Source organism: Lichtheimia ornata, assembly GCF_029851405.1.
Source record: "Lichtheimia ornata isolate CBS 291.66 chromosome Unknown scaffold00041, whole genome shotgun sequence".
NCBI lineage: Eukaryota > Fungi > Mucoromycota > Mucoromycetes > Mucorales > Lichtheimiaceae > Lichtheimia > Lichtheimia ornata.
Window position 1 is genome coordinate 125,867 of NW_026695361.1, and position 23,812 is coordinate 149,678.

At 44.1% G+C, this 23,812-nt stretch overlaps 9 protein-coding genes across 9 annotated transcripts; 5 read left to right on the forward strand and 4 right to left on the reverse strand.

The window, feature by feature from the left end:
* Positions 1-244: 244 nt before the first annotated feature.
* Positions 245-1,967, forward strand: O0I10_008044 (uncharacterized protein; the record flags this gene model as incomplete). Its single annotated transcript, XM_058488051.1, has 4 exons — positions 245-364; positions 423-676; positions 738-1,564; positions 1,630-1,967. The coding sequence occupies 4 exons, from the start codon at positions 245-247 to the stop codon at positions 1,965-1,967; spliced, it is 1,539 nt and encodes a 512-aa protein (XP_058341163.1).
* Positions 1,968-4,673: 2,706 nt separating this feature from the next.
* Positions 4,674-5,882, reverse strand: O0I10_008045 (uncharacterized protein; the record flags this gene model as incomplete). Its single annotated transcript, XM_058488052.1, has 1 exon — positions 4,674-5,882. One exon carries the CDS (start codon positions 5,880-5,882, stop codon positions 4,674-4,676), a length of 1,209 nt encoding a protein of 402 aa, XP_058341164.1.
* A 529-nt stretch (positions 5,883-6,411) lies between these two features.
* O0I10_008046 (uncharacterized protein) lies at positions 6,412-6,898 on the forward strand (the record flags this gene model as incomplete). The annotated part of the gene is made up of 2 exons (XM_058488053.1): positions 6,412-6,739; positions 6,798-6,898. 2 exons carry the CDS (start codon positions 6,412-6,414, stop codon positions 6,896-6,898), a joined length of 429 nt encoding a protein of 142 aa, XP_058341165.1.
* Positions 6,899-9,452: 2,554 nt separating this feature from the next.
* O0I10_008047 (uncharacterized protein) lies at positions 9,453-10,847 on the reverse strand (the record flags this gene model as incomplete). The annotated part of the gene is made up of 4 exons (XM_058488054.1): positions 9,453-9,517; positions 9,587-9,704; positions 9,783-10,673; positions 10,734-10,847. 4 exons carry the CDS (start codon positions 10,845-10,847, stop codon positions 9,453-9,455), a joined length of 1,188 nt encoding a protein of 395 aa, XP_058341166.1.
* A 787-nt stretch (positions 10,848-11,634) lies between these two features.
* O0I10_008048 (uncharacterized protein) lies at positions 11,635-15,210 on the forward strand (the record flags this gene model as incomplete). Its single annotated transcript, XM_058488055.1, has 2 exons — positions 11,635-13,203; positions 13,261-15,210. The coding sequence occupies 2 exons, from the start codon at positions 11,635-11,637 to the stop codon at positions 15,208-15,210; spliced, it is 3,519 nt and encodes a 1,172-aa protein (XP_058341167.1).
* Positions 15,211-15,905: 695 nt separating this feature from the next.
* O0I10_008049 (ATP-dependent RNA helicase uap56) lies at positions 15,906-17,372 on the forward strand (the record flags this gene model as incomplete). The annotated part of the gene is made up of 3 exons (XM_058488056.1): positions 15,906-16,170; positions 16,237-16,647; positions 16,708-17,372. The coding sequence occupies 3 exons, from the start codon at positions 15,906-15,908 to the stop codon at positions 17,370-17,372; spliced, it is 1,341 nt and encodes a 446-aa protein (XP_058341168.1).
* Positions 17,373-18,901: 1,529 nt separating this feature from the next.
* Positions 18,902-19,853, forward strand: O0I10_008050 (uncharacterized protein; the record flags this gene model as incomplete). The annotated part of the gene is made up of 3 exons (XM_058488057.1): positions 18,902-19,341; positions 19,404-19,620; positions 19,740-19,853. 3 exons carry the CDS (start codon positions 18,902-18,904, stop codon positions 19,851-19,853), a joined length of 771 nt encoding a protein of 256 aa, XP_058341169.1.
* Positions 19,854-20,397: 544 nt separating this feature from the next.
* O0I10_008051 (uncharacterized protein) lies at positions 20,398-20,680 on the reverse strand (the record flags this gene model as incomplete). The annotated part of the gene is made up of 2 exons (XM_058488058.1): positions 20,398-20,530; positions 20,595-20,680. 2 exons carry the CDS (start codon positions 20,678-20,680, stop codon positions 20,398-20,400), a joined length of 219 nt encoding a protein of 72 aa, XP_058341170.1.
* A 355-nt stretch (positions 20,681-21,035) lies between these two features.
* On the reverse strand, positions 21,036-23,026 carry O0I10_008052 (uncharacterized protein; the record flags this gene model as incomplete). Its single annotated transcript, XM_058488059.1, has 4 exons — positions 21,036-21,754; positions 21,815-21,834; positions 21,899-22,013; positions 22,069-23,026. The coding sequence occupies 4 exons, from the start codon at positions 23,024-23,026 to the stop codon at positions 21,036-21,038; spliced, it is 1,812 nt and encodes a 603-aa protein (XP_058341171.1).
* Positions 23,027-23,812: the final 786 nt, after the last annotated feature.

Genomic DNA, 23,812 nt, shown 5'->3' on the forward strand with positions numbered 1-23,812 from the left:
ACATGGTTGTAATACTAGCACTTGATCTCCTTCTTCTATTATTCTTTCCTATCAACGCCGTCGCCCGCCATGAGGTTCAATGAACGGGTATATAGGTATCATCAGCGTCGTGATAAAGGGGCACAAAAATATGTATGCATGCATTATTACGCCAACGGGGGTATCCGTAGAAAAATCTCTTGCTTTTATCTTCTATTTATCATGATTTCTTTTTCATCAAGTTTACATAAAATCCATTTTCACCATGATAGCCTCATCAAGCCAAGCGCTATCAGACAGCACCACCAGTCATCAACCCATCGTTCCTCAATCAAGTGATACTAGTAGTAGTAGCGATATCATCTCGTCGAATAGTTCTGCTGATGTAAAAAAACAACACGATGGCACCATACACAAAAAGATCTGATTCGTTATTATTGCAGTCATCCGACCATAAAATCAGCCATAAGCACGACCACAGGCATAGTGTACAAGAAAACGTGGTAGAGCATAGACCTGAGGAGACGTCCTTGACACCTAGTGGCAATGACAATGGCATCACAAAGCCCGATGATGATACGCCAGCATACTACACTGAAGGCTTGAAAAACCCAGGATGGCTCACAGTGTTTGCGACATTTATGCTTAACTTTTATACGATAGGCGTAGTAAGTAGCTGGAATGTCTTTCAGGTCCTGTAAGTGGATATAATAACGGGAGTTGATGAATGGCAATGACTTATAGATGTGAATGCAAAGATACCTTGAGGTGTATGCTGAGCAAACAGATGAAGCACGTGTTGCCTTAATAGGAACATCTATGAATGCAATCATGTATGCTCTTGGTTTGGTTGCCACACCTATTATCCAGCGACTTCATTATCGTGGTACCATCTTCCTAGGTGCTGTCATTTGTTGTCCCCTCAGTCAGATCTTTGCCAGCTTTGCTACTGAGATATGGCAAGTAGCCTTATTGCAGGGTGTGATGTTCGGCTTTGGCACAGGTCTTTGTTATACCGCTTCCTCAACATTACCCTCACAATGGTTCTTTCGCAACCGTGGTCTTGCGAGCGGCCTTGCAAGTATGGGCGGCTGTATTGGTCCCATGGTATTCTCACCCATGACACAAGCATTGATTACAAGTTTGGGATATCGCAATGCGCTACGTGTACTTGCCGCTATTGGCTTCACCATTTCTTGTCTGGGGGTGATCTTGATCCGACCACGGTATCCATCGCCATCACCACCATCACCACCACCATCATCATCATCATCATTGTCATCAGTGAAGAGCGATACACAACAATCCAAATGGTGGCAGCGTTTCCTCGCCTTGGATCGAGCCATGTTTACATGGAAGTACAACTTTTACCTATTACATTCATTCTTGGTGTCGTTTGCATATACAACACCCGTCATATTATCGCAAACCTATGCAACCGAACTCGGTGCTGATCCTGCATTTGCATCCATCTTTGTTTCGATCCTTGAAGCATGCAATGGTCTTTCACGTCTCATTTTCGGTTGGCTGGCTGATCACTGTATCGGACGCATCAATGTTGTTTTTCTCACAACGCTCATATCTGGTAACGTGCATGTATGTAATTGTATAACGCAATTCATGCATTCATTCATGACGATGGTTACACAGGCATTTTCACGTCGGTGATTTGGCAAAATGCAATGAGCATTCACATCTATTTACTTTATTGCGTCCTCTTTGGCTTGACAGGTGGTGTATTTAATGGTTTTCAGCCTGTCGTCATTGCTGAAATTGTGGGTGTCAAGGGAATCCAAGAAGGTGTAGGTGTAGTTTACTTTATGGCACTCTTTGGCTACTTGGCTGGAACACCCATAGCGGGAGCTCTACACATCCATTATGGATGGACCGCTGCCATTCAATTTACGGGTGCGATGACTATGGCATCGGCAATGGCTGTTTTGGGAACAAGGCTCTTATTCAATAAACGGCTGCTAGCAAAGGTGTGACGATACATGCGCAAACCACAACATCGGATGGTCAGATCATAATGCTATAGACACTACATATCCCTTTTAAACGACGTTGTATTATAAGAATAATAGTAAATTACTTTACGAGACATAGTCCTTGATTCTATCAAATGTATTCATCACGAACCATGTGCTTTCTACCGACAGGCATTGGCGAGTGAGTATCATTCCTTTTATTTACGTGTACCTATTGTCTATCGTGAGGGTGATGATCATGATGGGTGGATGGTGTGTGTATAGGGTAATTGATGAGTGGCCTCAGTGTAATAGCAGTAGCGGATTTAAACTTGGGGGACTGTAGCTCTACGACTTGAGACAACGCTTCCCTTTCTCTTTGTCGCTCGTCTGCTTTTATCCCCATTCACGACATTCCAATCAAGGGTAATGTGTTATATCAAAGAGTAGTGTTCTTGTTGGCTGTGAGGTATTAATGTAGTTCTGAACATGCTTTGTCAGGGAGTGAGTCTGTGTCCAAGTGCTGAGGAATGAGCGTGGTGGGTGGTTGGCTGTTGCCATGGCAATACCGTTGCTTCCTCTTGTTCGTTGCTATTCCCGCCTTACGCTTGGTGTCAACAGGTACATTCAGAGTCCAATGTTGCTGCAAAACTTGTTCCATTGACGCGTTAGCTTGTATAGAGGGCAAGTTTGGTTTCAAGACGTTGGCTCGTTTGGCGTTTTGTTTCGGCTCAACAACACTACACCATGGTTTTCGGTTTCCAGTAACCAACAACGAAGGTTTTTATGTATATGTAAAACGTGAGTGCAATGAACAAACAATGAAAAGGGTGGTTATTGTATATGTGTGTGTGCTAATAATGAATTGAATAGGTTTCTTTGGTCAGGCAATGCAACTTGGGGGCATCATCGTCAAGTCCCAGCCTGTATTAAGTGGCTGCTGCGTCGCTCTGCACTAGCCAAGTGTGCCGGAAAAGTTCTTGGAACGCGTCCAGGGCTCTATAGGCCTGCGTTGAGTTGATGGGTCGATGACGATGGATTTTTGGAAGAGCATGGTCACCGTGTTGAGGTAAAAGGGGATTTGCAACAGCTTGACATCAGTGTAAACCAACACGCTCTTCTCGTGATAGGCTCGTTCTTTCCCTTGAGGATTTCTTTTCATGAGGTGGGAAATGATTGGAAGGATTGGGGATCATTCTTTCTTTGGAGAGGATGAATGAGAACAACTATGAGCCTGGACTCTACGTAAGTGATGTCCTTCCTTGCCATGGATCGAACTGACCTTGCGTGATTCGTGCAGTGCTTTCTCAAGAACAAGGGATCGCCCGACGTTGCTTATATGATGGTGATTTGGTTTGTGAATTCCTTCTGATTTGCTTTCTTCCTTAGAGAGGATCGCCTAACGGTATACCAAATCGTCATCATTCCGGTACCAGATGGTCTAACTTGCCTGCTTTCTTATTTGTAGAGGCGACGATTACGATGATTACCACATTCACAACAATGACGATTACGATGATCACCCCATCTACAACAATGACAATGATAACGACAACGAGATTCAAAAGGAAGCCTGCAAGATCCCATTCTTTTCAACTTGTGTATTTTTGGATGTTGGTGTGACGGATGAGATTGACGACTGGTGAGGAGTACGAGTAGGAATGATGACGGAGGACGACTACGACGATGGTGGTGGCAATGTACAGTACATAGCAAGATAGCTAAATGAATAAAGCATTGTTTATTTATTACACGCTTGTTGGAGGTTGCTAGCTTGTGGATTACATACTATTGCTTCGAAGATGGAATAATAAAGGTGGTCCGGTTATCGGTCATGCAAGAAGTACATGGCTTTTGTGATACAATAAGTAGGAGTGGGAAGTGGGATGAGCTTGAGAAGAGAAAAAGTGAAGAGATCCCTCCATTGAGTTTCAGGATGAGTGACCCATTCAATATGTATATGTATCTTTTTACATAAACAAATTGGTTTATGCAGCTCGACTTTCTTCTACATGCAAATGTGATGCATACCTTGACACATCTTCATTATTGGATGCTGTTTACTTACGTACCTTCACAAAAGGCAATCATCATCATCATCCGTTTGTGTAGCAACCTGTCAAGGACGTGTCTGTGTAACCACCACGTGCAGTTTCACTCAGCTCTTCATCTTTCCGTTAATGCAGCCCGACACCATCCACTAGGAAAAAGCAACTCCATCACGCTTACAGCATAGGTAAAACATAAACGTGCCTGTATCTCCAAACTTTACAATGAAACGTGGGGTTTTTATTAGAGCAATGGGCTCGGCTTGGCCAACAGCACCTTGTGTGAAAGTTTCACGTTCAATGTCGCAACTAGCCCAAAAAATATTTTTGGGTCGTCGAAAAAAGTTTCAAGAGGTCGACCCCCAGATCCAGTTTGGCTGGTAGCGACATTGCGAAATCTGGGATTGGCAAGCTTGATCGTGAAACTGGCACCCAAGGTGCAGTTGGCCAAGCCGAGCCCATTGCTCTAATAAAAACCCCACGTTTCATTGTAAAGTTTAGAGATACAGGCACCTTTATGTTTGTAAGCGTGATGCTATATGACAAGTGGTCTTTGTTCATTGTCAAGTATTTATAGGGAGGCTTTTGGCCTCGTTTTATTGGGAGTGCATCGAAGAGTGGCACCCCAAAATCGGAACGATATAGAAAAACGTACAAGGAATACGTATTGAAGGAATGACTAAGTCGGGCTATGGTTGTCGGGTAGCGAGGGACTCTCCGAGAAATGAGAGGATGGGGTAGAGGAGACAAAAGGTTGACCGTTTTGTTTAAGTGATGCAGCAAGAAGTTCAAGGGCAGAAGGTGTCAAGAAGGCGGTGATGTGTTTGGCTTGGTCAGACATAGGGTAGGCATGGTGGATATGGCTAAGAAGGCTGGATGTGGATTGTGGTGTTGCTGTGCGCATGTTTTCATCGAAATCATCAGGTGTGTACTCGTTAATGATATTGTCATTATGGCTTTCAATAGGCGATAGATCAAGTTTTAACATGGAGATATCGGACGATTGGCTGTTGGCAGATTGAGACGAAGGTGAACGAGGCAAAGGTGTGGTCTTGGGACTGCATGAATCAGGCTTGGATTTACGGTTGAAACACTTAGCGGCGCGATGGCCTGTTTGGCCACATGACCAACAAACACGAGAACGAGTGGCACGATTAGGACATGCAGATGTAGCATGACCAGCTTGGTGGCAATGAAGGCAATGGAGCGGCATTTCTGCCCACGTAACATGAAACAGATCATCTGAGTTGGGCCATGCAACTGTGTGGCGTAATGGAATTGTATCAGAGTTGGCATTATTAATCTCCAGAGTGGCATAGCCTTTTCCCATGAAAAGGTGAGAATCGTGATCGCGAAGGATACCATAGTCAAGAACGTTGCCGTAGTCTGAAAGTGCTGTTTGGATACCTTTTGATAGCTTGTCCCTTGTGGTAAAGGGAAGTTCACTTAGCTGAAGATGTACAAGGCGAGCATCAGGAGAAAGAGGTGTTGAAGGCAAAATGCATTGGTTGTCAGGGAAGCTGATACCCATGAAATTGATTTTGCTGTAGTCTTTTTTATCGGCAATAAAGAGTTCGACAATGCGGCGTGCGTGATCAGAGTGGAGGCGTACCCCACAGTTGTTGGGAAAGCTCGTGTTAATATGGCAAAGTATTTCTGAACGGTGTTCTGGACGAGAGGTGAAATCAAAAAACAAGCTGGGACAAGAGGCTGGCGAGCCGCCTACTTTCCACACATTGGAGTGGACGGCGTATTTACGATCTTTCGGTGTCTTCAAAGAATCACGAATGAGCGAAGGACTACGTGTAGCTTTAGCGTACGAGAGACGTTGACGATTTTGTGTGCCTGTTTCCTTATCAGGCAATTTGGTTAAATTCTGGGAAGACATGTGTTTGTTCATTGTCAAGTAGCTAGACCCTGGAGAGCCAAAGATGCAGAAGGACGTCTTTGGGTAACTCAGCTAAAAAGTCAGAACTTCAGGGACAATGCATGATAGGTACGCAACCCTCATTTTCAGGTCATACATGGGCAGCTAACAGCCACTTTTCTCCAATCAGCATTGTTGCGAAATCCACGTGATGGGAATGATGCTCCTGCTCCAGACATTCATTTCCATGATTCAAGTAGCTTGATCCGAGCTGATTTGGTCGAGTTACGGTCGAACAAGGATTAATCAGATGAGGACATTCGAATGTATGCTGATGTATGGATTGATGTAATCTCTCTTTGACCTTAGCTCAGCCAAATCAGCTCGGATCAAGGAACTTGAATCATGGAAATGAATGTCTGGAGGAGGAGCATCGTTCCATTATGATGGAGTAGATAAAAGTTGGTAATGGGTGGAAGTAGCTGTTAGCTGGCAATACATGCCTGTTCCTAGATAACCCATAAAGTATTGTACATTGACCCTTCCAACCATGCAAAACAGCAGTGTTACACAAAGACGCCCCTCTGCATCTTCTGCTCTGCCAGGCTCCAGCTGCTTGACAATGAACAAAGACCACGTTTCATATAGTATCACGCATACAGCATATGCAAAACATGAAGGTACTGGTATCTCAAAACTTTACAATGAAGCATGGGGTCTTTATGAGAACAAACCTGCTCGTCGGGGTCAAAGCGATCTTGTGTCAAAGTATGAAGTCCATCGTGGCCAACCCCAGATTTCGCAAATGTCGCCACCAGCCAAAGTGGATCGACCTCTTGAATTTTTTTCGACGACGACTCCAAAATATTTTTTGGCTGGTGGCGACATTGGGTGAATCTGGGAATGGTCACGATGGACTTCATACTTTGACACAAGATCGCTTTGACCCCGCCGAGCAACATTGTCCTCTTAAAGACCTCACGGTTGATTGTAAAGTTTTGAGATATGACTGTCTTTATGTCTTACATATGCTGTAAGCGTGATGCTATATGAAAAGTGGTCTTTGTTCATTGTCAAGTAGCTAGACCCTGGAGAGCTAAAGGTGTAGAAGGACGGGTTGTGTCACGAAGCAACTTAATCTCATTGGAAGAGAGTGCATAATGAATTCTCCCCCTGCCTACCTACATGATGACACGTTGGGAACTTCTGGTTAGCGATTGCATGGTGAATAACCCAAATATGTCCAACACATGCAAAAGTATCATGAAGCGTATGTATGCTGTAAATTCCTCTTCGTCCATCATCATCCATCCTACACACAGCAGTGTAATAATAATGATCCATTGACACCAGTCAATTGCAGCAGCTCATCTCCTTTTATTGGCGCCCTTTAACATCATCATCCCTTCTAGAACCGTATTCAACAACATACTAATAGCTATATAATACAATCATGGAGACCGCTATCCTGTGCATGAGTATGTGCCCGTTGCTTACTGCCTTGTAGCTGTTCAATCGCCCATCACCAGCATTTGACCAAGGTCCAATCATCCAAACCTTTATCAGTGTTGTTTCCATCTTGGGATCCAGTCTGAGCAAAGGACATCCACCTGTCACTGTTTTCTGGTTGCCATAGATAGAATGATGTGCATCCCCACAACGAACAAGTTGATCCACCAACACGCTGTGCCTTGTGAAATAACCTTACCGCTTCCATCCTGTTTGATACACCCATCATCCATCATTGTTCAGAATCCATGGTTAATCGTGTCATATCGTCAATCCTGCGTGCTCGATGATTGTTCTTGTCGATCCATCACTGCCTGTATCATCCATGCAAATAAACGCACTTCTTGTGATCATTGCCATGGGATCATCCAACGTAAAAAGTTCAACGTGAGATGTACCTTATATCAAATAGACCATCCCCTTTTGTCTTGGATCTTGTGAAAAGGAATGAACGGTACCTTCTTAGCATTCTGGTCGTTTGATAACAGCAGGAAGACGTCTTTGGACATACCTATGGTGTTGCATCAGCCATGGGTGGATCGCAGTTGCTCTCTTGGTCAATGAGGAAGCTACATGGGTCACCGATCATTGTTTGATACGCACCGCGGTTGTTTCTTTTCACCATTGACGTTGCTTTTGTTGCGATGGAAACGGCATCAGTGAGTGTCCTGGAAGAGGTGTCGGGTTTTTCCAAGTTGGTGTGTGTGAAAGAGGAAACGCCGCCATGGAAACCAGCCTGTCAATTCATATACAGCTGTGGATATACACAAGAAGGAGGAAAATCAACGCATCTGTATGCGTGTATGGCAATAATAGGTAAGTGGTGAATGATCCGTGTATTCTATGCTTCAATGATGCTTCCAAACATACCTTGCAACAAAGGAGTTTCATTGAGTGTCTCCGATATCAGCTAAACTCCACCACTGCTGCTGATGATCCGTGCACGTTTCACGCATTCCCACCTTCCCCATATAGCAATGATCCAAGGTACAAAGAAGTGTGTCTTTATGTGTGTCTTTTATCATAATCTCTTTAGCGAACATGCTGTAAAGAAGGCAATGACTGCTGCAACCCATATATGGTATGTTGGTGTCACGCTCCTTTTCAGCCGCAGCAACCATCCGCAGCAACGGCTATAAAACAAGCGCCTTTTTCCTTTTCTTTTCTTTACCCTTCCTTCCCAACGAGGTTTTGGCGCGCAAGGCCCGGCACCTGATTCGAGGGATCTAGTTGTAGGGGGCTCCAACTACTTCTCTCGGTCTTCAAAAAAGGTACAAGCGGTGTCCCCAGCACTGCACCTTGTCGACCTGATATTGGTGCCCACAGGTAGAGGTGGGGATGGTTAAGCAGCGACCTTCTCGTGGTCATCCCTGTGAGTACTTGGCCTTTTGGCTCAAGGAAACCAACAGCTGCTTCTTTATAGTATTAGTATTAGTACACTATCATCATAAATAAACTTGTTCTTTTTAAATGCACATACTCTTGTCTCTACACATGTTCTAAAACGCGCTGCCAAAGTAACAGTTGACTGATCGTTGCTCTGATCTTGGTCGCCAAGGTAACAGTTGACTGATCGTTGCTGTGATCCCGGTTGCCTAGGAATCGCTTGACTGATCTCCGTGATCTAAGGAACAAGTAAAGCAAATCACACGTCGATTAGAACCATGAGAAGTGGTGTTGTTATAGTGCGCTTTTCTCGATCGTTGTTGTGGGCTGTGTTGCCTGTTTGCCCTTCCACACATACAGCTGGATCCCTTCAAAGTAGCCTACACACAGCCAGATACACCCCAAGTGTCTCATCCTCGCCATAATCATAAACATAATACACATGTCTTGATAATAAAGCTGTTTCATATATATTACGATCTTTATTGCTTTGAGACGTCGTCTTGATTGATGAAGTTCCTGATGTCTTATCGTCTAAAATGAAGCTCCTTACGGCGTTTCCAGTACCCATTCCAACTCAAATACCACATAAAAGTGAAGAAGACTGTGTATTTTAATAATGCCAAGAAGCTCTTTACAATTGGGTCTAATGTATGTATGAAAGTGTGTATGCGGATGAAGATGGTATATGCGTAATTATAGTTGCGCTTGATGAAATGAAGTAGGTGGATGTTCAACAACAGCGTTTGTGTCAGCTGGATCTAGTGCAATGAATAGCGGATTAGTCTTTTCATGATCACATCATTTAGCGTAAATCCCTCGAAACTTACATTTACTTGGTTGACCAGCATTCATCATCTTCCATAACTTTTTGGTCAATTGGTCCCTTCCCTTTTTTGATGCCCAATTCCCAAATGTTCCAAGAGGTGTCATTAAAATGCCTTGACTCTAAGATCACCAACAATACATGCATCATCATCAGCCAGGGTTCTTTTATGTATACCCATTCCTCCTCCTATATCTTACCTTGCCCAAAGTGATTTCCATCTTGAGGAATTTTGGCTTGTATTCATCCATAGATGTATGTCCTCCTTGAATAGCTTGCACCAAGTTATTTACCACCACAGGCACTTGTCTCTTGATAGAAAAGGCCAACTTGAGTTCATCGAGGTCAGCTGCATCACCGAGAGCATAGATGTGTTCATAGCCCACAGCATCCACTTGCAATGTTGGCTTCACACGAATGTATCCCTTGGGTGATAAAATGGTATCGCGGTGTTGTTGTAACCAGTCGGTGTCTGCATTATTACCAAAGGCAACCATAACCAAATCGACTGTGGATAAGATCGTGCCCTTTTCGCTCATGATGGGGTTTTCAGGCACAAAGACATCAGGCACGCCATCGGGCAATACCACCTTTTCTCCAAGTATCACCTGAATGTTATTCTTTTGCACCTTTTCGAGGACATACTCGCGATCTTTGATGGAAAAGGATGATTGTAAGAGATGATCATGGTTGTGCACGAGGACAATTTTCTTGTTCTTGTAATTTTCTCGGATCTCGCCTGTAAGTTCAATACCAGCTGCACCACCTCCTATCACCATGATTGACTCGGCTTTGGCGACCATGGATCGAATGTGTGACATACGACTGCTACCGTCAGCAACGTCGATGTCGTAAATCTTGGAAGGAATGGGATACTTGATACCGGTGGCAAGGATGCAATAATCAAAAGGGAGTTCGGTGCTACCTTCAAAGGGAGTATCCAAAATCACGGAGTGCTTGTTGAGATGCATGGCTGTAGCATGGACAACCTGGTTCTTGCTTTCTTTGAAAAGATGGGTATAAGGAATAAGCACATCCCAATCCTCAACCGCCGCACGAGGAGCTGCAATGATATGGTAAAAGTAGGTTTTCTATGTAATAGTGAGTGGGTGTAACTCATTATGGATTGTGATAGCTCCTATGTGCTGTACCTTTTCAATCATGATAATGCGGTAATCTTGATGCTTGGATATAGAACGCTCTAGCTTTGTAACAAGCATCACGCCAGCATAACCGCCGCCGATAATGACAATGTTCTTGACCATAGTATTGTTGTTGTATTATAAAGAGGGATGATTAAAAGATCACAAGCTATCTTGATCTCGTCCTTATATAGCTTTTGTGGGTGTAGGATGTTGATCAGTGGCGGGGAATAGTGCTCCGAGAGCGCATGGATAATAGCCATATGTCGCAGCAGGATGATAGTAGTAGCAGCAACGACATACATCAACAATCAGCCTACTCGCATCTACATTATACCCTATTATAGTACAATCCAATCACCTGTCATGCCATTTTACTATAATGATTTTCATACAATGAGCAGATTCATGTGTATTTGTATGCAGGAACACATTATGATCGGGAATCAGATATCCGAGGCAACCGCGCGGTAACTCGGGGATGGAAATTGATTGGTTACTGGAATGGTGTCATGTCAACATTGGTGGCATTGTTGTCGATCGACGAGCATATAAATACACACATCATGGCCGCTTTCCCGCGCCTCCCATTCTTGGCATACTTCCATGTATGTGATCAATGATGGTTTTGGATCGAGGTTATTGATTGTTGGCCGTATTCATTGATGAAAATGAGGATATAAGAGATCATTGTATAAAGAAAATCTTCTTTTATTTCACATAATCGAAGGATGAAAGCTGCTACTAGAACAAAGAGAATGTGCATGTGCATGTGCATTGTGTGTTTGATATACATTGAGCAGTAAAAAGCAACATCCGAAAAAGGGACAACCTAGTTTGGTAAGACTCCAAAGTCAAACGCGAGATCAACGCGGCCAAAGGAAGCGCTGTCTCTTTGTGGTGTCAACCGATGAATGTCGCGTCCAACCGTAATGTCGCTTCGATTCGCAAGTTGCGCGACCAGCCAACCAGTACCAGCTCGACATTACTCGGCGCCAATGTAGTAGGTCGCTTGGAACGAGGCGATCGAGACACCATTCTATTGCACGACGTCAACAAGTTGAGCACGATCCGTTGCTGCGTCGACACCTTTCACCATGACTTGTTGAATACGGTGGTATGCATTACGCAATGGAACTTGATAAAGCTGGCCCCTGAGCAAGAGTGGATCGAATTCGAATTACGCCATGTGTTTCGAGTAGGCAACATGGCAGAGCCAGTGTTGAAGCAGCTTTTACTTCAGGAGCGTATCAGTGCCGAACTGTTTTTATCAAGTCAATCAACCAACGACGACGATGACGACGACGATGAATCATGCGTATCCAAACTCGGCCGATTGGTTGCGAAACCGGTTATTATGAATGACCAGTTCGTTATCAAGGTGGACAACACAATGGTTCTCTTCGAAGGCGAATCGATTGCAAGTCATTATCATGATTATCGTGTTGGATCCTATTACTTGTTGATCAACCTTATTCCTATCAATGATGATGTGTACCGCTTTGTCCAACACCAATCACGATGCCATCTTCTCACCAATGATGCCTATGCCAGTCTCAGCAACAAGCGTGAAGTATCCGATACGAATGATGATTACATGCCTCATGTCCATCACGGCACAGTGACACGTATCTTGGATTCTGATTTTGGGATATACGAGTTGGACGGGCAAGTGGTTGCATGCTTGTTCCATTATACCAATTACAACTTGCTGTATCCATACCGCATTGGAACTCGACTCAGGATCACACACGCTCATCTTGTACAGCTTGATTTGGATGATACCGTTGCTCTCAAGTCATATTGGAAGATACCAGAGTGTCAAGTATGCTTGGTCGCTTGCCTGTATTCCGATATTCAAGTCGCTGCATTTCCTAACCACGTTGACTCGATCCCATGGTCTCAGCCTACGACGCATTATTTATTTCGGGAATCCACCATCACATTGCCCAACTTTCCAACTCTCTTGCAAAAGCTCGACGCTCATGCTGCGATCATCAAAAAGTTTGGTCAAGGACAAGATGCGGATACTTTGGGTATGGCAGCACTCGGTCTCGCTCGTTGGTGTGTATCATGTGATCATCAAGACAAGGAGGAGGAAGAAGAGGAAGAGGACCCCTTATTTGGCAGCAACATGAAGAATGATCTTTTCGAGCATGACGACAAGCATTGTACAGCGCTAGGCAAAGGAGAACGTTTGACGTTTTATTCGTTTCCTTCATTAAAGGATTTGGTCAACTTTGTTTTATGCGATGAACATCATCTTGAGGAGAAGCCGGTGGGATATCTAGCTGCAACCAGTGGCAAAGATATGATTGGCGTCTATACCAAGCAATCTCTTTTTCCTAGTGGAGAGATGGATCACATGATACGGGTGTTGGGGATGATCGAGTGTGGTGAGGATGGTCGATTCTATTTTAAAGATGATACATACAAGATACCTTTGGTCATACCCACTGCTACTACGGCAGATCGCATGGTAACGTGGCACATTTATCCTTTCTATGTGAGCCTACTATTGACGAACGATTCATAGCCATTACTGGATGATTATTATATCATCAAAAGGTTCCGTTTGATTCAAGAGGATCTATCCTACACTGAAGAGAAGGGTAGAAACTTATCATTGGATTCGACTTATATCGCGTGCGATCTTGATGATATGGAGCATGTGGCAGCGGTTGGATCTCGAAGACAAAGAAGCATTCGATTTACGCCACCTCTCTTACCACGTGATCAAATTGGCTATTTTACGATTGACGACTTATCCATCACCGACATTGACACCTTGTTTCTCTTTTCAATAATCGAAATCCAGCCTATACGAGTGCAAGTGCAAGGAAAATGCGCTTTCTCATTACGATCCATGATTCGCGCCATTGCATACCCTATCCACAACCATGACACAGCCGACAGCGAGCCTTTTGAAACGACCCTCGTGTTGACATCGCAATGGTTAAGATACACACCTTATTTACATGAGGGAGGATGGTTCGCATTATTGGGACATCTCGACACCTATACAGTGAAACGCAACAGTGATTCCCAGCACATCATTGATATCTCAGCTTTTATTCGCAACAAACGTAAGAGCAAGCTATCTTTACCACCTACGATTATTCCCAATGAGAACAATGAGCTGCTTTTCGTATCCACCGCATCCACCAAGAACAAAGTGATTCTTTCACTGAAATCCCACCAGCGTACGACCTCATCGACAAGAGTACCCGCCTATAAAGAACGACCTATATACAGCATACGTGACCTTCAGCATGCCAACCTGGAACATGGACCGAGTTTGACTGAAATACACGATCGATATCTTGAAGAGTGTTCGCATGTCGAAGGGATCGTCACGATAAAGACTTTTCGTGATACAGCACGCCCAAAAGGACCTATTTATAAATATGCCGAATCATTATATCAACAATGGCAATTGGGCACAGGACAACCAGGACGTACGACAATGTTTCGACTACGGCAAGTGGATGGACTCGACACATTGGATGTGTATATGGATATGAGTACACGACCCTACCCTCAGGGCATTATACCAGGAAGCCAGGTGATATTTTTCAACTTGATGCGACGTCGACGTGCGGATGGCAGCTATTATGCTCAAACATCAGCCAATACTCGAATTCAAGTGGTCAAGATGCATTTCAATCATGCGGATTATCAACAATTTGCAAGTGAATTGATTCCCAATCGCAGCTTATTCGAAGCATGGATGCTCAATAGAGCCCATTTCAGCGCCACCAAGATCCCGCCGAGTGTTGCCAGCAAATTGCATTCTGTATTTCGATGCCAATGTACACTTGAAGCCATTCATCATCTCGACATTACGTGGATGTGCACTGGTTGTGGTACTATTATATCGCATGATTCATGTCTTGGCGTATGTAAGAATGCCCATCGCTTGCTCTTGGTGAATGCACAGGTGGAATTGACGGATGGCGTCACATCAGCACGTGTATTTTGTGAAGGCGAGAAACAAGTGCTTCAAAAGCTACTCCGATTGCCATCAGACACTGTGAATGTACTCAAAGAAATGGCCATCCAACAAGGAAGTCTCACCTATAAAAGCTGGTTGGATGATAATGATGATGGTGGTGATGAGCAAGTACTTGACAACAACAATGACGATGACGAGGATGATGATGATTTGCTGCGACAAGGAAACGCTCCCAATGGTGACAAGCAACGCCACAACAAGACTGTATCGCTCACTGATCTATGTCGACGTCACATGTCGTATCCATACGCACTATATGGTCGCATTCTCACTGATAAGAAGACCAGAGTAAAAGTCAAGAAAGATACCAAAAACAGTGCCAAGTTGCAAAAGCATGGACTCGTTGCACGGCGTGTGAATGGGGATATGGGCCATCCCTTCCCAACGGCAATCCCCCCAAAGCTTCGGATCGTTGGCATAGAGATTGAACCCCTTGGACCAGCTGAAGTCGCATGGGACATGATGAAATAAAAGAGACAATTGAACAACAATGCATTCTGCACAATGGACAAATGTAACTCCGTCAAGCCCCGCCCACCCAATTTGGGATTGCGTGGCACCCTTTTCCACACACTTTTTTCTTTTAAACACACGCACGCCCGTTTTCTCCTTTTCTTCTTACTCGTCTCTTCTTTTATTCTCTTTTGCCCATTTCTACTACAAGGTAAATGTCGTCTTCCAACTACGAGGAACTATTGGCGTTTTCCCACCGATTCTCCAACCCATTTGCTGCCGTCGTCTCTCTTCAAGATTGAAATCGTGTTGCTTTTGAAACGCGTTTTTTCTCTCTCTACGTGCATCTGGTGGAGACAGTCAATATTGGATACCAAGATCAGCATTGTCACACTATGGAAAAAAAAGAGATGGGGGGAAAAGGGGAAACACACGTACATGCACACACACGCGCGCACACACACACACACGGCTACCAATCTCAACACAACCCAATGGACCCATGGGGGGAAAATGCACGTTTACGCGGCCAGCAAAACAAGATTGGAGGGGGAGAACGCCATCAAGTATTCTCTATTACTTTCTCTTTTCTCTTGCTCTCTCTCTCTTTGCACCGTTCTTTTTTTACGCCACTTGTATACTAAAGTCAGCTTTTGCATTGGGGTGTTGTGATCTCTCTCTCTCTCTCTCCACAGTTTCTTTTCTTATTTATCATGTCCACTGCCGACCACGCTGATGATTTGATCGACTACGAGGAGGAGGATGAACAAACTCTTCAACAATCCAACGCGGCCGCAGCAACTGCTACTGCCACAGAAGACAAGGCTGGTGAAGCCAATGGCAAGGAGGAAGGCGAAGACAAGAAGGACAAGAAGGGATCCTATGTTGGTGTCAGCTCTACTGGTTTCCGTGATTTCTTGCTCAAGCCTGAATTATTACGTGCCATTGTCGATTGTGGTTTCGAACATCCTTCTGAAGGTGAGCGTTTGGTATCCTATATGCAAACACACACGCCCATTTTGACGCGTTGATTTCTATCTACAGTGCAACAAGAATGTATCCCTCAATCGATTCTTGGTATGGATGTCCTTTGTCAAGCCAAATCGGGTATGGGCAAGACAGCTGTCTTTGTTCTCGCCACGCTTCAACAAATCGAGCCTGTCGATGGTGAGGTTTCGGTGATTGTCCTTTGTCATACGCGTGAACTTGCCTTCCAGATCCGCAACGAATACAATCGTTTCAGCAAGTACATTCCTGATATTCGTACCGACGTGTTTTATGGTGGCGTTCCTACTGCCAAGGACATTGAGATCTTGAAGGACAAGTCAAAGTGCCCTCACATCTTGGTTGGTACGCCAGGTCGTATTTGGGGTCTCGTTCGTGACAAGCATATGAAGCTCAACAATGTCAAGCACTTTGTGTTGGATGAATGTGACAAGATGTTGGAACAACTTGGTAAGTTCTTGTTGTTGCCATGGATACGGCTTTTTTTCAATAACACATGGAGAACAATAGACATGCGTCGTGATGTACAAGACATTTTCCGATCCACGCCTCACCACAAGCAAGTCATGATGTTTTCGGCCACGCTTGCCAAGGAGATGCGCCCTATTTGCAAAAAGTTTATGCAAAACCCGCTCGAGATCTATGTTGATGATGAGGCCAAGTTGACACTTCATGGTCTGCAACAATTCTACATTCAACTCGACGAACGTGAGAAGAATCGAAAGTTGAACGACTTGCTCGATAGCCTCGAATTCAACCAAGTGTGCATCTTTGTGCGATCCGTACCACGTGCCAGAGAACTCGATCGTATCTTGACCAGCTGCAACTTCCCCAGCGTATGCATCCATTCCCAAATGTCCCAAGAAGATCGTATCAAGCGATACAAGTCGTTCAAGGACTTTGAAAAGCGTATCATGGTGGCAACCGATATCTTTGGTCGTGGTATCGATATTGAACGCGTCAACATTGTCATCAATTACGACATGCCTGATAGCGCAGACACTTATTTACATCGTGTGGGTCGTGCTGGTCGTTTCGGTACCAAGGGTCTTGGCATTACATTTGTCTCCAATGAAAAGGATACAGAGGTCCTCAATGATGTGCAGAGCCGTTTCGAAATCAACATTCAACCTTTGCCTGAAGATGTCGATGTCAACTCGTACATGGCTGCTTAAATTATCCCAACCTTGTGAATTTCTTTTCCGTTTGCACACACACACACACACACACGTCTCTCTCTCAACAACAATAAAACCTGTTTTTTCTTCAATGTCAATGATGGTCCGTGCGGTGATCCAAGTTCTACTCTTTTGATTTCCTCCGCTGCTTGTGCCACATCCATCCATCCACCCCCTTCCTTGTCAATCAACAACATGATCGATCCAACGCGATGCGTTTATTCTATTGCATATCGGCTATAGTCATCGGTGACATTGTCTTGATGGTTATCCATCTCATATTGTTGAATGCAAGCACACCAACACCCTCTATATAGAAAATGGATATCCGCTTGACTGAGGGGATGAATAAACATCATTCAATACGTCTACTTGGCAAATGATTCAACATGTCTTTTATAAAAGAAATACACCTTATTATCAAAAAACATGATTTTGGCATTGAATGAGACGAGAATATACCATAATAGCGGATGATGGAAAGGGTGGGAAAATCCATGTTGCACATGATTATGTATAAAGCGCTGTATTAGATCCATTTCACCAATAAAGTTTGCAGCAGAGCGATAACATCCCGGGTGGTGCTTACAGAGTGGAGGAGTACCGCAGATCCAATTTCCACGTCATATGATGCAGGCACTCTGAAAAAGTGTGTTAGACAATGGGGATTTCCTTTTGAGTCAACCTAACGGATGTTGAGCCGAAGGGTGATGCCTAAACGAATTTGATGGGCAAAGCTGGGGGAGGGAATGAACAAAGTGCGGGGAAAAAGTGAGAGAGAAGAGAAAAAAAAGGTGATTCGAGGGTTAATCGTTTAGGCTTTCCGACTGCATTCCGACATTTGTAAAGAAGTTGAATGACAGGCGCAAAATCAAGGCGGAAAAAATCACATGGGATGCTGTCAAGGTGAATAAGCAGGGAAAATACGGGCAAACGTGGGAGAACAATTGACACTCCGAAGGCTATAGGAGATGGACATAATGTAAAATACGGCTTTGTCATGAAAAATCAGTCTACGATTCTGGTAATGCCTTTTGGCTCACCATGCCACGATCACTCACGTGGCATTTACGCATTCACGCTACGTCCGATCAAAAGGTATGTGTCATCTTACTTTTTACCTTTTCGTTGCTACTTTTGCTTCCTCAACATGATGTACATAATAAAGATAGGATGTTGCTGTTGCTGCTGGTGCTAGTGCAGCTGCTGAAAAGAAACATGAAGTAAATGAATAATCATCGCATGAGAGTATAGCCATGCAAGCTGCGGAGATAAGGATTGGAATGAGTGGTGAGGTAAGGGCACAAAGGAAAAGCTCGGCATGGTACCATATGAAAATCTCGTGTGAAGGTGGGGGGTGAGAAGGGACCACTTAGAATATCATCATGCAGTTTTTCAGGCCCTGTCCATACTTGGGAATTTTTCTCTTGTCACCCCCACTTTCCCCGCGCTTATTTAACGTTTCCCTCCTTTTTCCCCTTCTCTCTTTTACTTTTTTCTTTCTTTTCGATTCCCTCTATTCAATCATGTCAACTTCTTTACATTCACCATCATCACCATCATCAACACAGCATCATCAACAACAACAACAGCAACCCGAAAAGCTTGATCTACATGACTTGGTGGAACAATACAAATCACATCCTGATCTACTCAAGCTCATCCTGACTAGCAAGGTTGAAGAAGATAAACGAAGGGCTGAAGAAGCCAAATTAAAAGCAAAAGAGCTCGATGTGTATTTGCATCATCAACATCACTCATGTGCTACCAAGCGTCGTCTTTCATGTCTTTCATCATCCTCTTCGTCTGTTGTTGAAGACAATCGCAGCATTGAATCCATGGATCAACGTCGCAACTCGGCAGCCGCAGCCATGGTGGCCTTGGCATCTGATGATTATACCTCCCCCGCTTCTACTACCACCACCACCACATCTTCTTCTTCTCCATCGTCTCCTCCTCCATCACAGTAAGTATTTTATTTCTCGGATGATAGAGATTGTGTGACTCAATGAATCATGACACATATAGAACCAACTATGGCTCCTATCCATCTCCGGATTCGTATTACGACGAGGAAGTAGTGGAACGACCAAGGAAACGACGAGAGATGCAAGCCATCACTAAAATTGTTGAGACTCGGGAATTCCCTTACCAAGATAATTACTTTTGGAAGAATAATGGCAACACCACGCAAAAGAAAACGGGTTGTAAAAGTATTTATTACAAGTGCAGTAATAGCAACAAGGTGCGTACATAGGATGGTGATGGATATAGAGAGCGAGAGATCGGATTGGGACTTTGCTGTATTTGGCGGGATACGATTTGCATATTTGTATATGTATACTAATAGGATGATGTTTTTAGGGATGTCCTGTGAACAAAACCGTAACAGCAAGGCCAAATGGCGAATACTTGATAAAATACCGTGGATTACATTTATCAGAATGTGGTCGAGTAGAGCGTGTTTGTGATTTGTAAAGCTGTAACATACCCAACTTCCCCCTCTTTCCTCATTCTTCTTGTCATTATCCATCATTTGCCGTTTCCCCCCATCAACGTATCATACAACACTCACGCCCGAAATCCAAACTTTGTATACATCCTAATATCATTTTTCTCATTCAATACATATTCTCTCTCTCTCTCTTTGTATTTCTCTTGGCATTGTATTGCTTGCGTAATAATCACAATGGGGGCCACACAACTTCTTTGTCGGGTTGAAACGGGCGGGACTAGTTCATTGAGCCCGACACCCACTGCCTACACCCTTTTCCGAGATCTCTAATATACTTGTACACCATTTCCCCTTTTACCTCGATTGTTATTTGCTGAGTACAGTCATCATCATCCGGCACAACCATTGTCGGTGTGGATACAATCCCTCTTTGGACAATTAAAGAGCTACACAATCCCCCTTTTTCGATGTTGTTCCCAATAACCCACAAAACCCATTGTCAATCATCATCATCGTCATCCTATTCTCGACATGGTAAAAAAGAAGTGTCTGTATATTCGAACGTAATCAGGTACTCTTTTCAAAGTAGGACGATGAGTTCATCAATATCAAGGTGCTATCAAAGATCCATTCGCCAAGCTCGAGATATTTCTCCACATAGCCTCGGATGTCCTTGTTGGGTATTTTGGATACTGCTGGTCTACAAGATGGAAAAGAGAATCAGCATGGTGCAAGACACGAACGTGAGCGAGATGAGTCATTACTGTAATCCTGCGGTACGTTTGACGCCGGCAAGAATGGTGGATACCAGCATAGCATCCACGGTAAGATGCAGGAATTTGCTCCACATGACTTCACGAAGAAGCGAAACAGCGATAGGTACAACGAGAGACGACGTTTTGAAAAGTGGGGTAGGTGGAAGATGGCAACAAAAAGTAGAGGAAGAGCGTTTCCAGTAGTTGTTGAATAAAGACAGCGTTTGCAGGATGCTGCTTCCTTTTTAAGAAGATTCCACATCCGCGTAATGACCCATGTGACACACCAAAGAAAGAACGCTTGACAACAGGGAATTCTATATTATATCTATCACGTATAAGAAGGGCAGGGGATCTAGGATAACGATGATGATGGTGATGTTTGGGGAAAAGGGTGAGCTACTAGGAATAATTTACATGTACATTTGGATGTTGTTGTCAGGGTAACGTCTATTGTAGACTACTCTTCTTCAATGGTTTACGTTCCTCAATCTTCTTTTTTGCCTTGGAAAGCGATTGTAGTAAAGTGATCAAAGCTTGAGACCATGATGAACCTTGTTGATACAACCACAATATCACGGCCAATGAGTAATAGTTCCACCATACATGTGCCAACATGGAGAACAAGTTCCATTTCAATCCAATCACTGCGATACGATCGAGGATATTTTGACGAGCATCCAACCATACAGCCTTGGCACAATATTGGCCCATAATGACATACGTCAAATGATCATCCGTTGATGTCGAACGCAATACCTCATCCACATGGCGTAAAAGATCGTTGGTCTTGAGCAACAGCAATACAACGCGTGGCAATCGTGCAAGAATATCAGCAATATCGACAAGCCATTCCATGGCACCTTCGCTCATTTGATTCAATTCACCCTTGCTGCGCACTGATGATAAATCGGCTGAAGTCACTGTATCCCAAGCACGGCCCGTCATGATGCATGCAAACAACTGGTATGTGTCGGTGCCTCCCACTCGCTTAGCATACGTACGAATGCCATTCTCATCACCTCGGATCAACGATGTCCACAAGTGTGCATAATCCACCCGCAATTCATCCGGCAAGTCGCGATAAAGACCATGATCCAAAAGCACAAGATCGAAATTATACTTGGTACGGGGGTTCTTGCTTGGTCGTACAATAACATTGCCAGGATCTAATATGACAACATACAGGTTAGCATTGATCATTCTAATGTAGCCAAATGATAACTTACGAGGATCACAATGGACAAAGCTGATTGATGATAGTATAATGTATCAGTGACATGTTGTTTATCACCTTCTTCCATTGCACTTACCCGTGTAAAAAGATCATCTTTGAGAAAATACGTGTCAATTCAGCAGAGACTTGAGCGGGGTTGATATGGTGATCCTTCATGTATTGGAGATCGTCAATACGTGCACCATCGACAACTACAAAGCCATCAGCGACCCATGGACATTGGGCTATTTCACTCTTTTAACTTACATTCCATGCACAAGATACGTCTACGTGCCCATACGACTTGAGGAACGGTCAATGCTGTGCGTCCATGTTTGATATCATCAGCAAAGTTCTGGGTCACCAAGCGGGCATTACGTGCTTCATGCACAAAATCCAGTTCACGTGGCAACGATTCACGCATTTCATCCACCAACCATGCAAATCCAAAATCAGGGAAAGCTTTCTTGATGACATCGAAAATGAACGAGACTGTCTCCATATCGATTTTGCAGAATTCATCCAAGGCGGGATGTTGTAATTTCACAGCGACCCATCCATCGTTACCAAGTCGACCCCTGCCATCGGTACCAGCTCTTAACCTTGCACGATGCACCTGAGCCAAGGACGCCACGCCAATCGGTTTCCATTCAAACTCTTCAAAGATCTCATCAATCGAATGACCATAATCGCTAAGGAACAATTCTCGAATTTGATCACTGGGCGTGGGTTCGCAACGATCCTGCAATACGGCCATCGTTTCGGTCCATTCAGGCGGAAGGATATAGACCATAGCTGACACATGTTGACCGAGCTTGATGTAGATACCACCCAACGACTGTAATCCTTCAAGTACACGCGTGGCACATCGCTTATGGCATAAACGCTTGGCTTGCTTGTATTCTTCTTCAGTGGCATACTCTTTGGAAAGCGTCCTCTGATAGTCAAGGGCTACTCGTGCGCCAATAAGACCTGCTGTGCTGCAACGCTGAATCGCCACCATCACATGGCGAGCATCCTCATTGGTGTAATAGAGTCCAACAGCACCCACAGCGCTCATTGTTGTAACACCTACGATCGTCTTGGCCAGTAGCGATCGAACCGATAGCCGTGTACGTGCATGGCTGCTATAGAATCGAGGACGTAGGGTTGTCGTTCTTAATGCAAGAGGGGTTGAACGTCGTGCTGAACATCTGGACAGCGATGCCAGCCTGCTGGAAAACATGATTAGGAGTGAACAAGAAGTCCCGGAGGTGGAAACAGCAAAGCAAAGTATAACAAGGCTCTCCCAATTCGGCCATCAGGGCCGAATTCCTAGTGGCTTTATCATTTTTCCGAGCTGTCAAAGATGATATCATTGGCTTACAATAAGCTATGCATTCTTCATTAGATAGATGGCTAGCAATGTACTCTAGATGATCATGTCCATGTTGAAATAAAGCAATGATGTATAATCATGCATATCACATCTCTCTTTCCTCTATCAAACTTGTTTGATTGCCTTACCTTATTGTTGTCAAAATACCCGACGTAGTTCACGTGGTCAACCAAAGTCTTCATTATTATTATCCTCTCACTGTAGTGGTCATCCATGTCATTTGTTATTGATAAACCCTCCCTTAATCAAATCACACATTCACATGCTGCTATTGCGTGCATTTCTTTCAACGCAGGTGCTTTTTTTGTGATGCATTTAAAAAGTTTGGATTGTTAAGAGTATCAAAAAGGGTATCAAAACGGCAATAACAATGTGTTGATGATAGGTATGGCTATGATTGTGATGATAATAGTGACCCTTATTCCACCTATAATATCCATATTTCACTGATCTCCAAGTGCTGAGTGACCGAAAATGACCCTTCTGCTTTGCTACCTCATATATGGTTGGCCACGGTATGCTCGTCCGTTCACGAGCATCAAGCCACGTTTGCACAAAGGCATAACCATCCATAGAGTTTAGAGCTTGATGGCGGTGATGCTGCTGCTGTTGCTTCATGGTCATCCTCGTCTT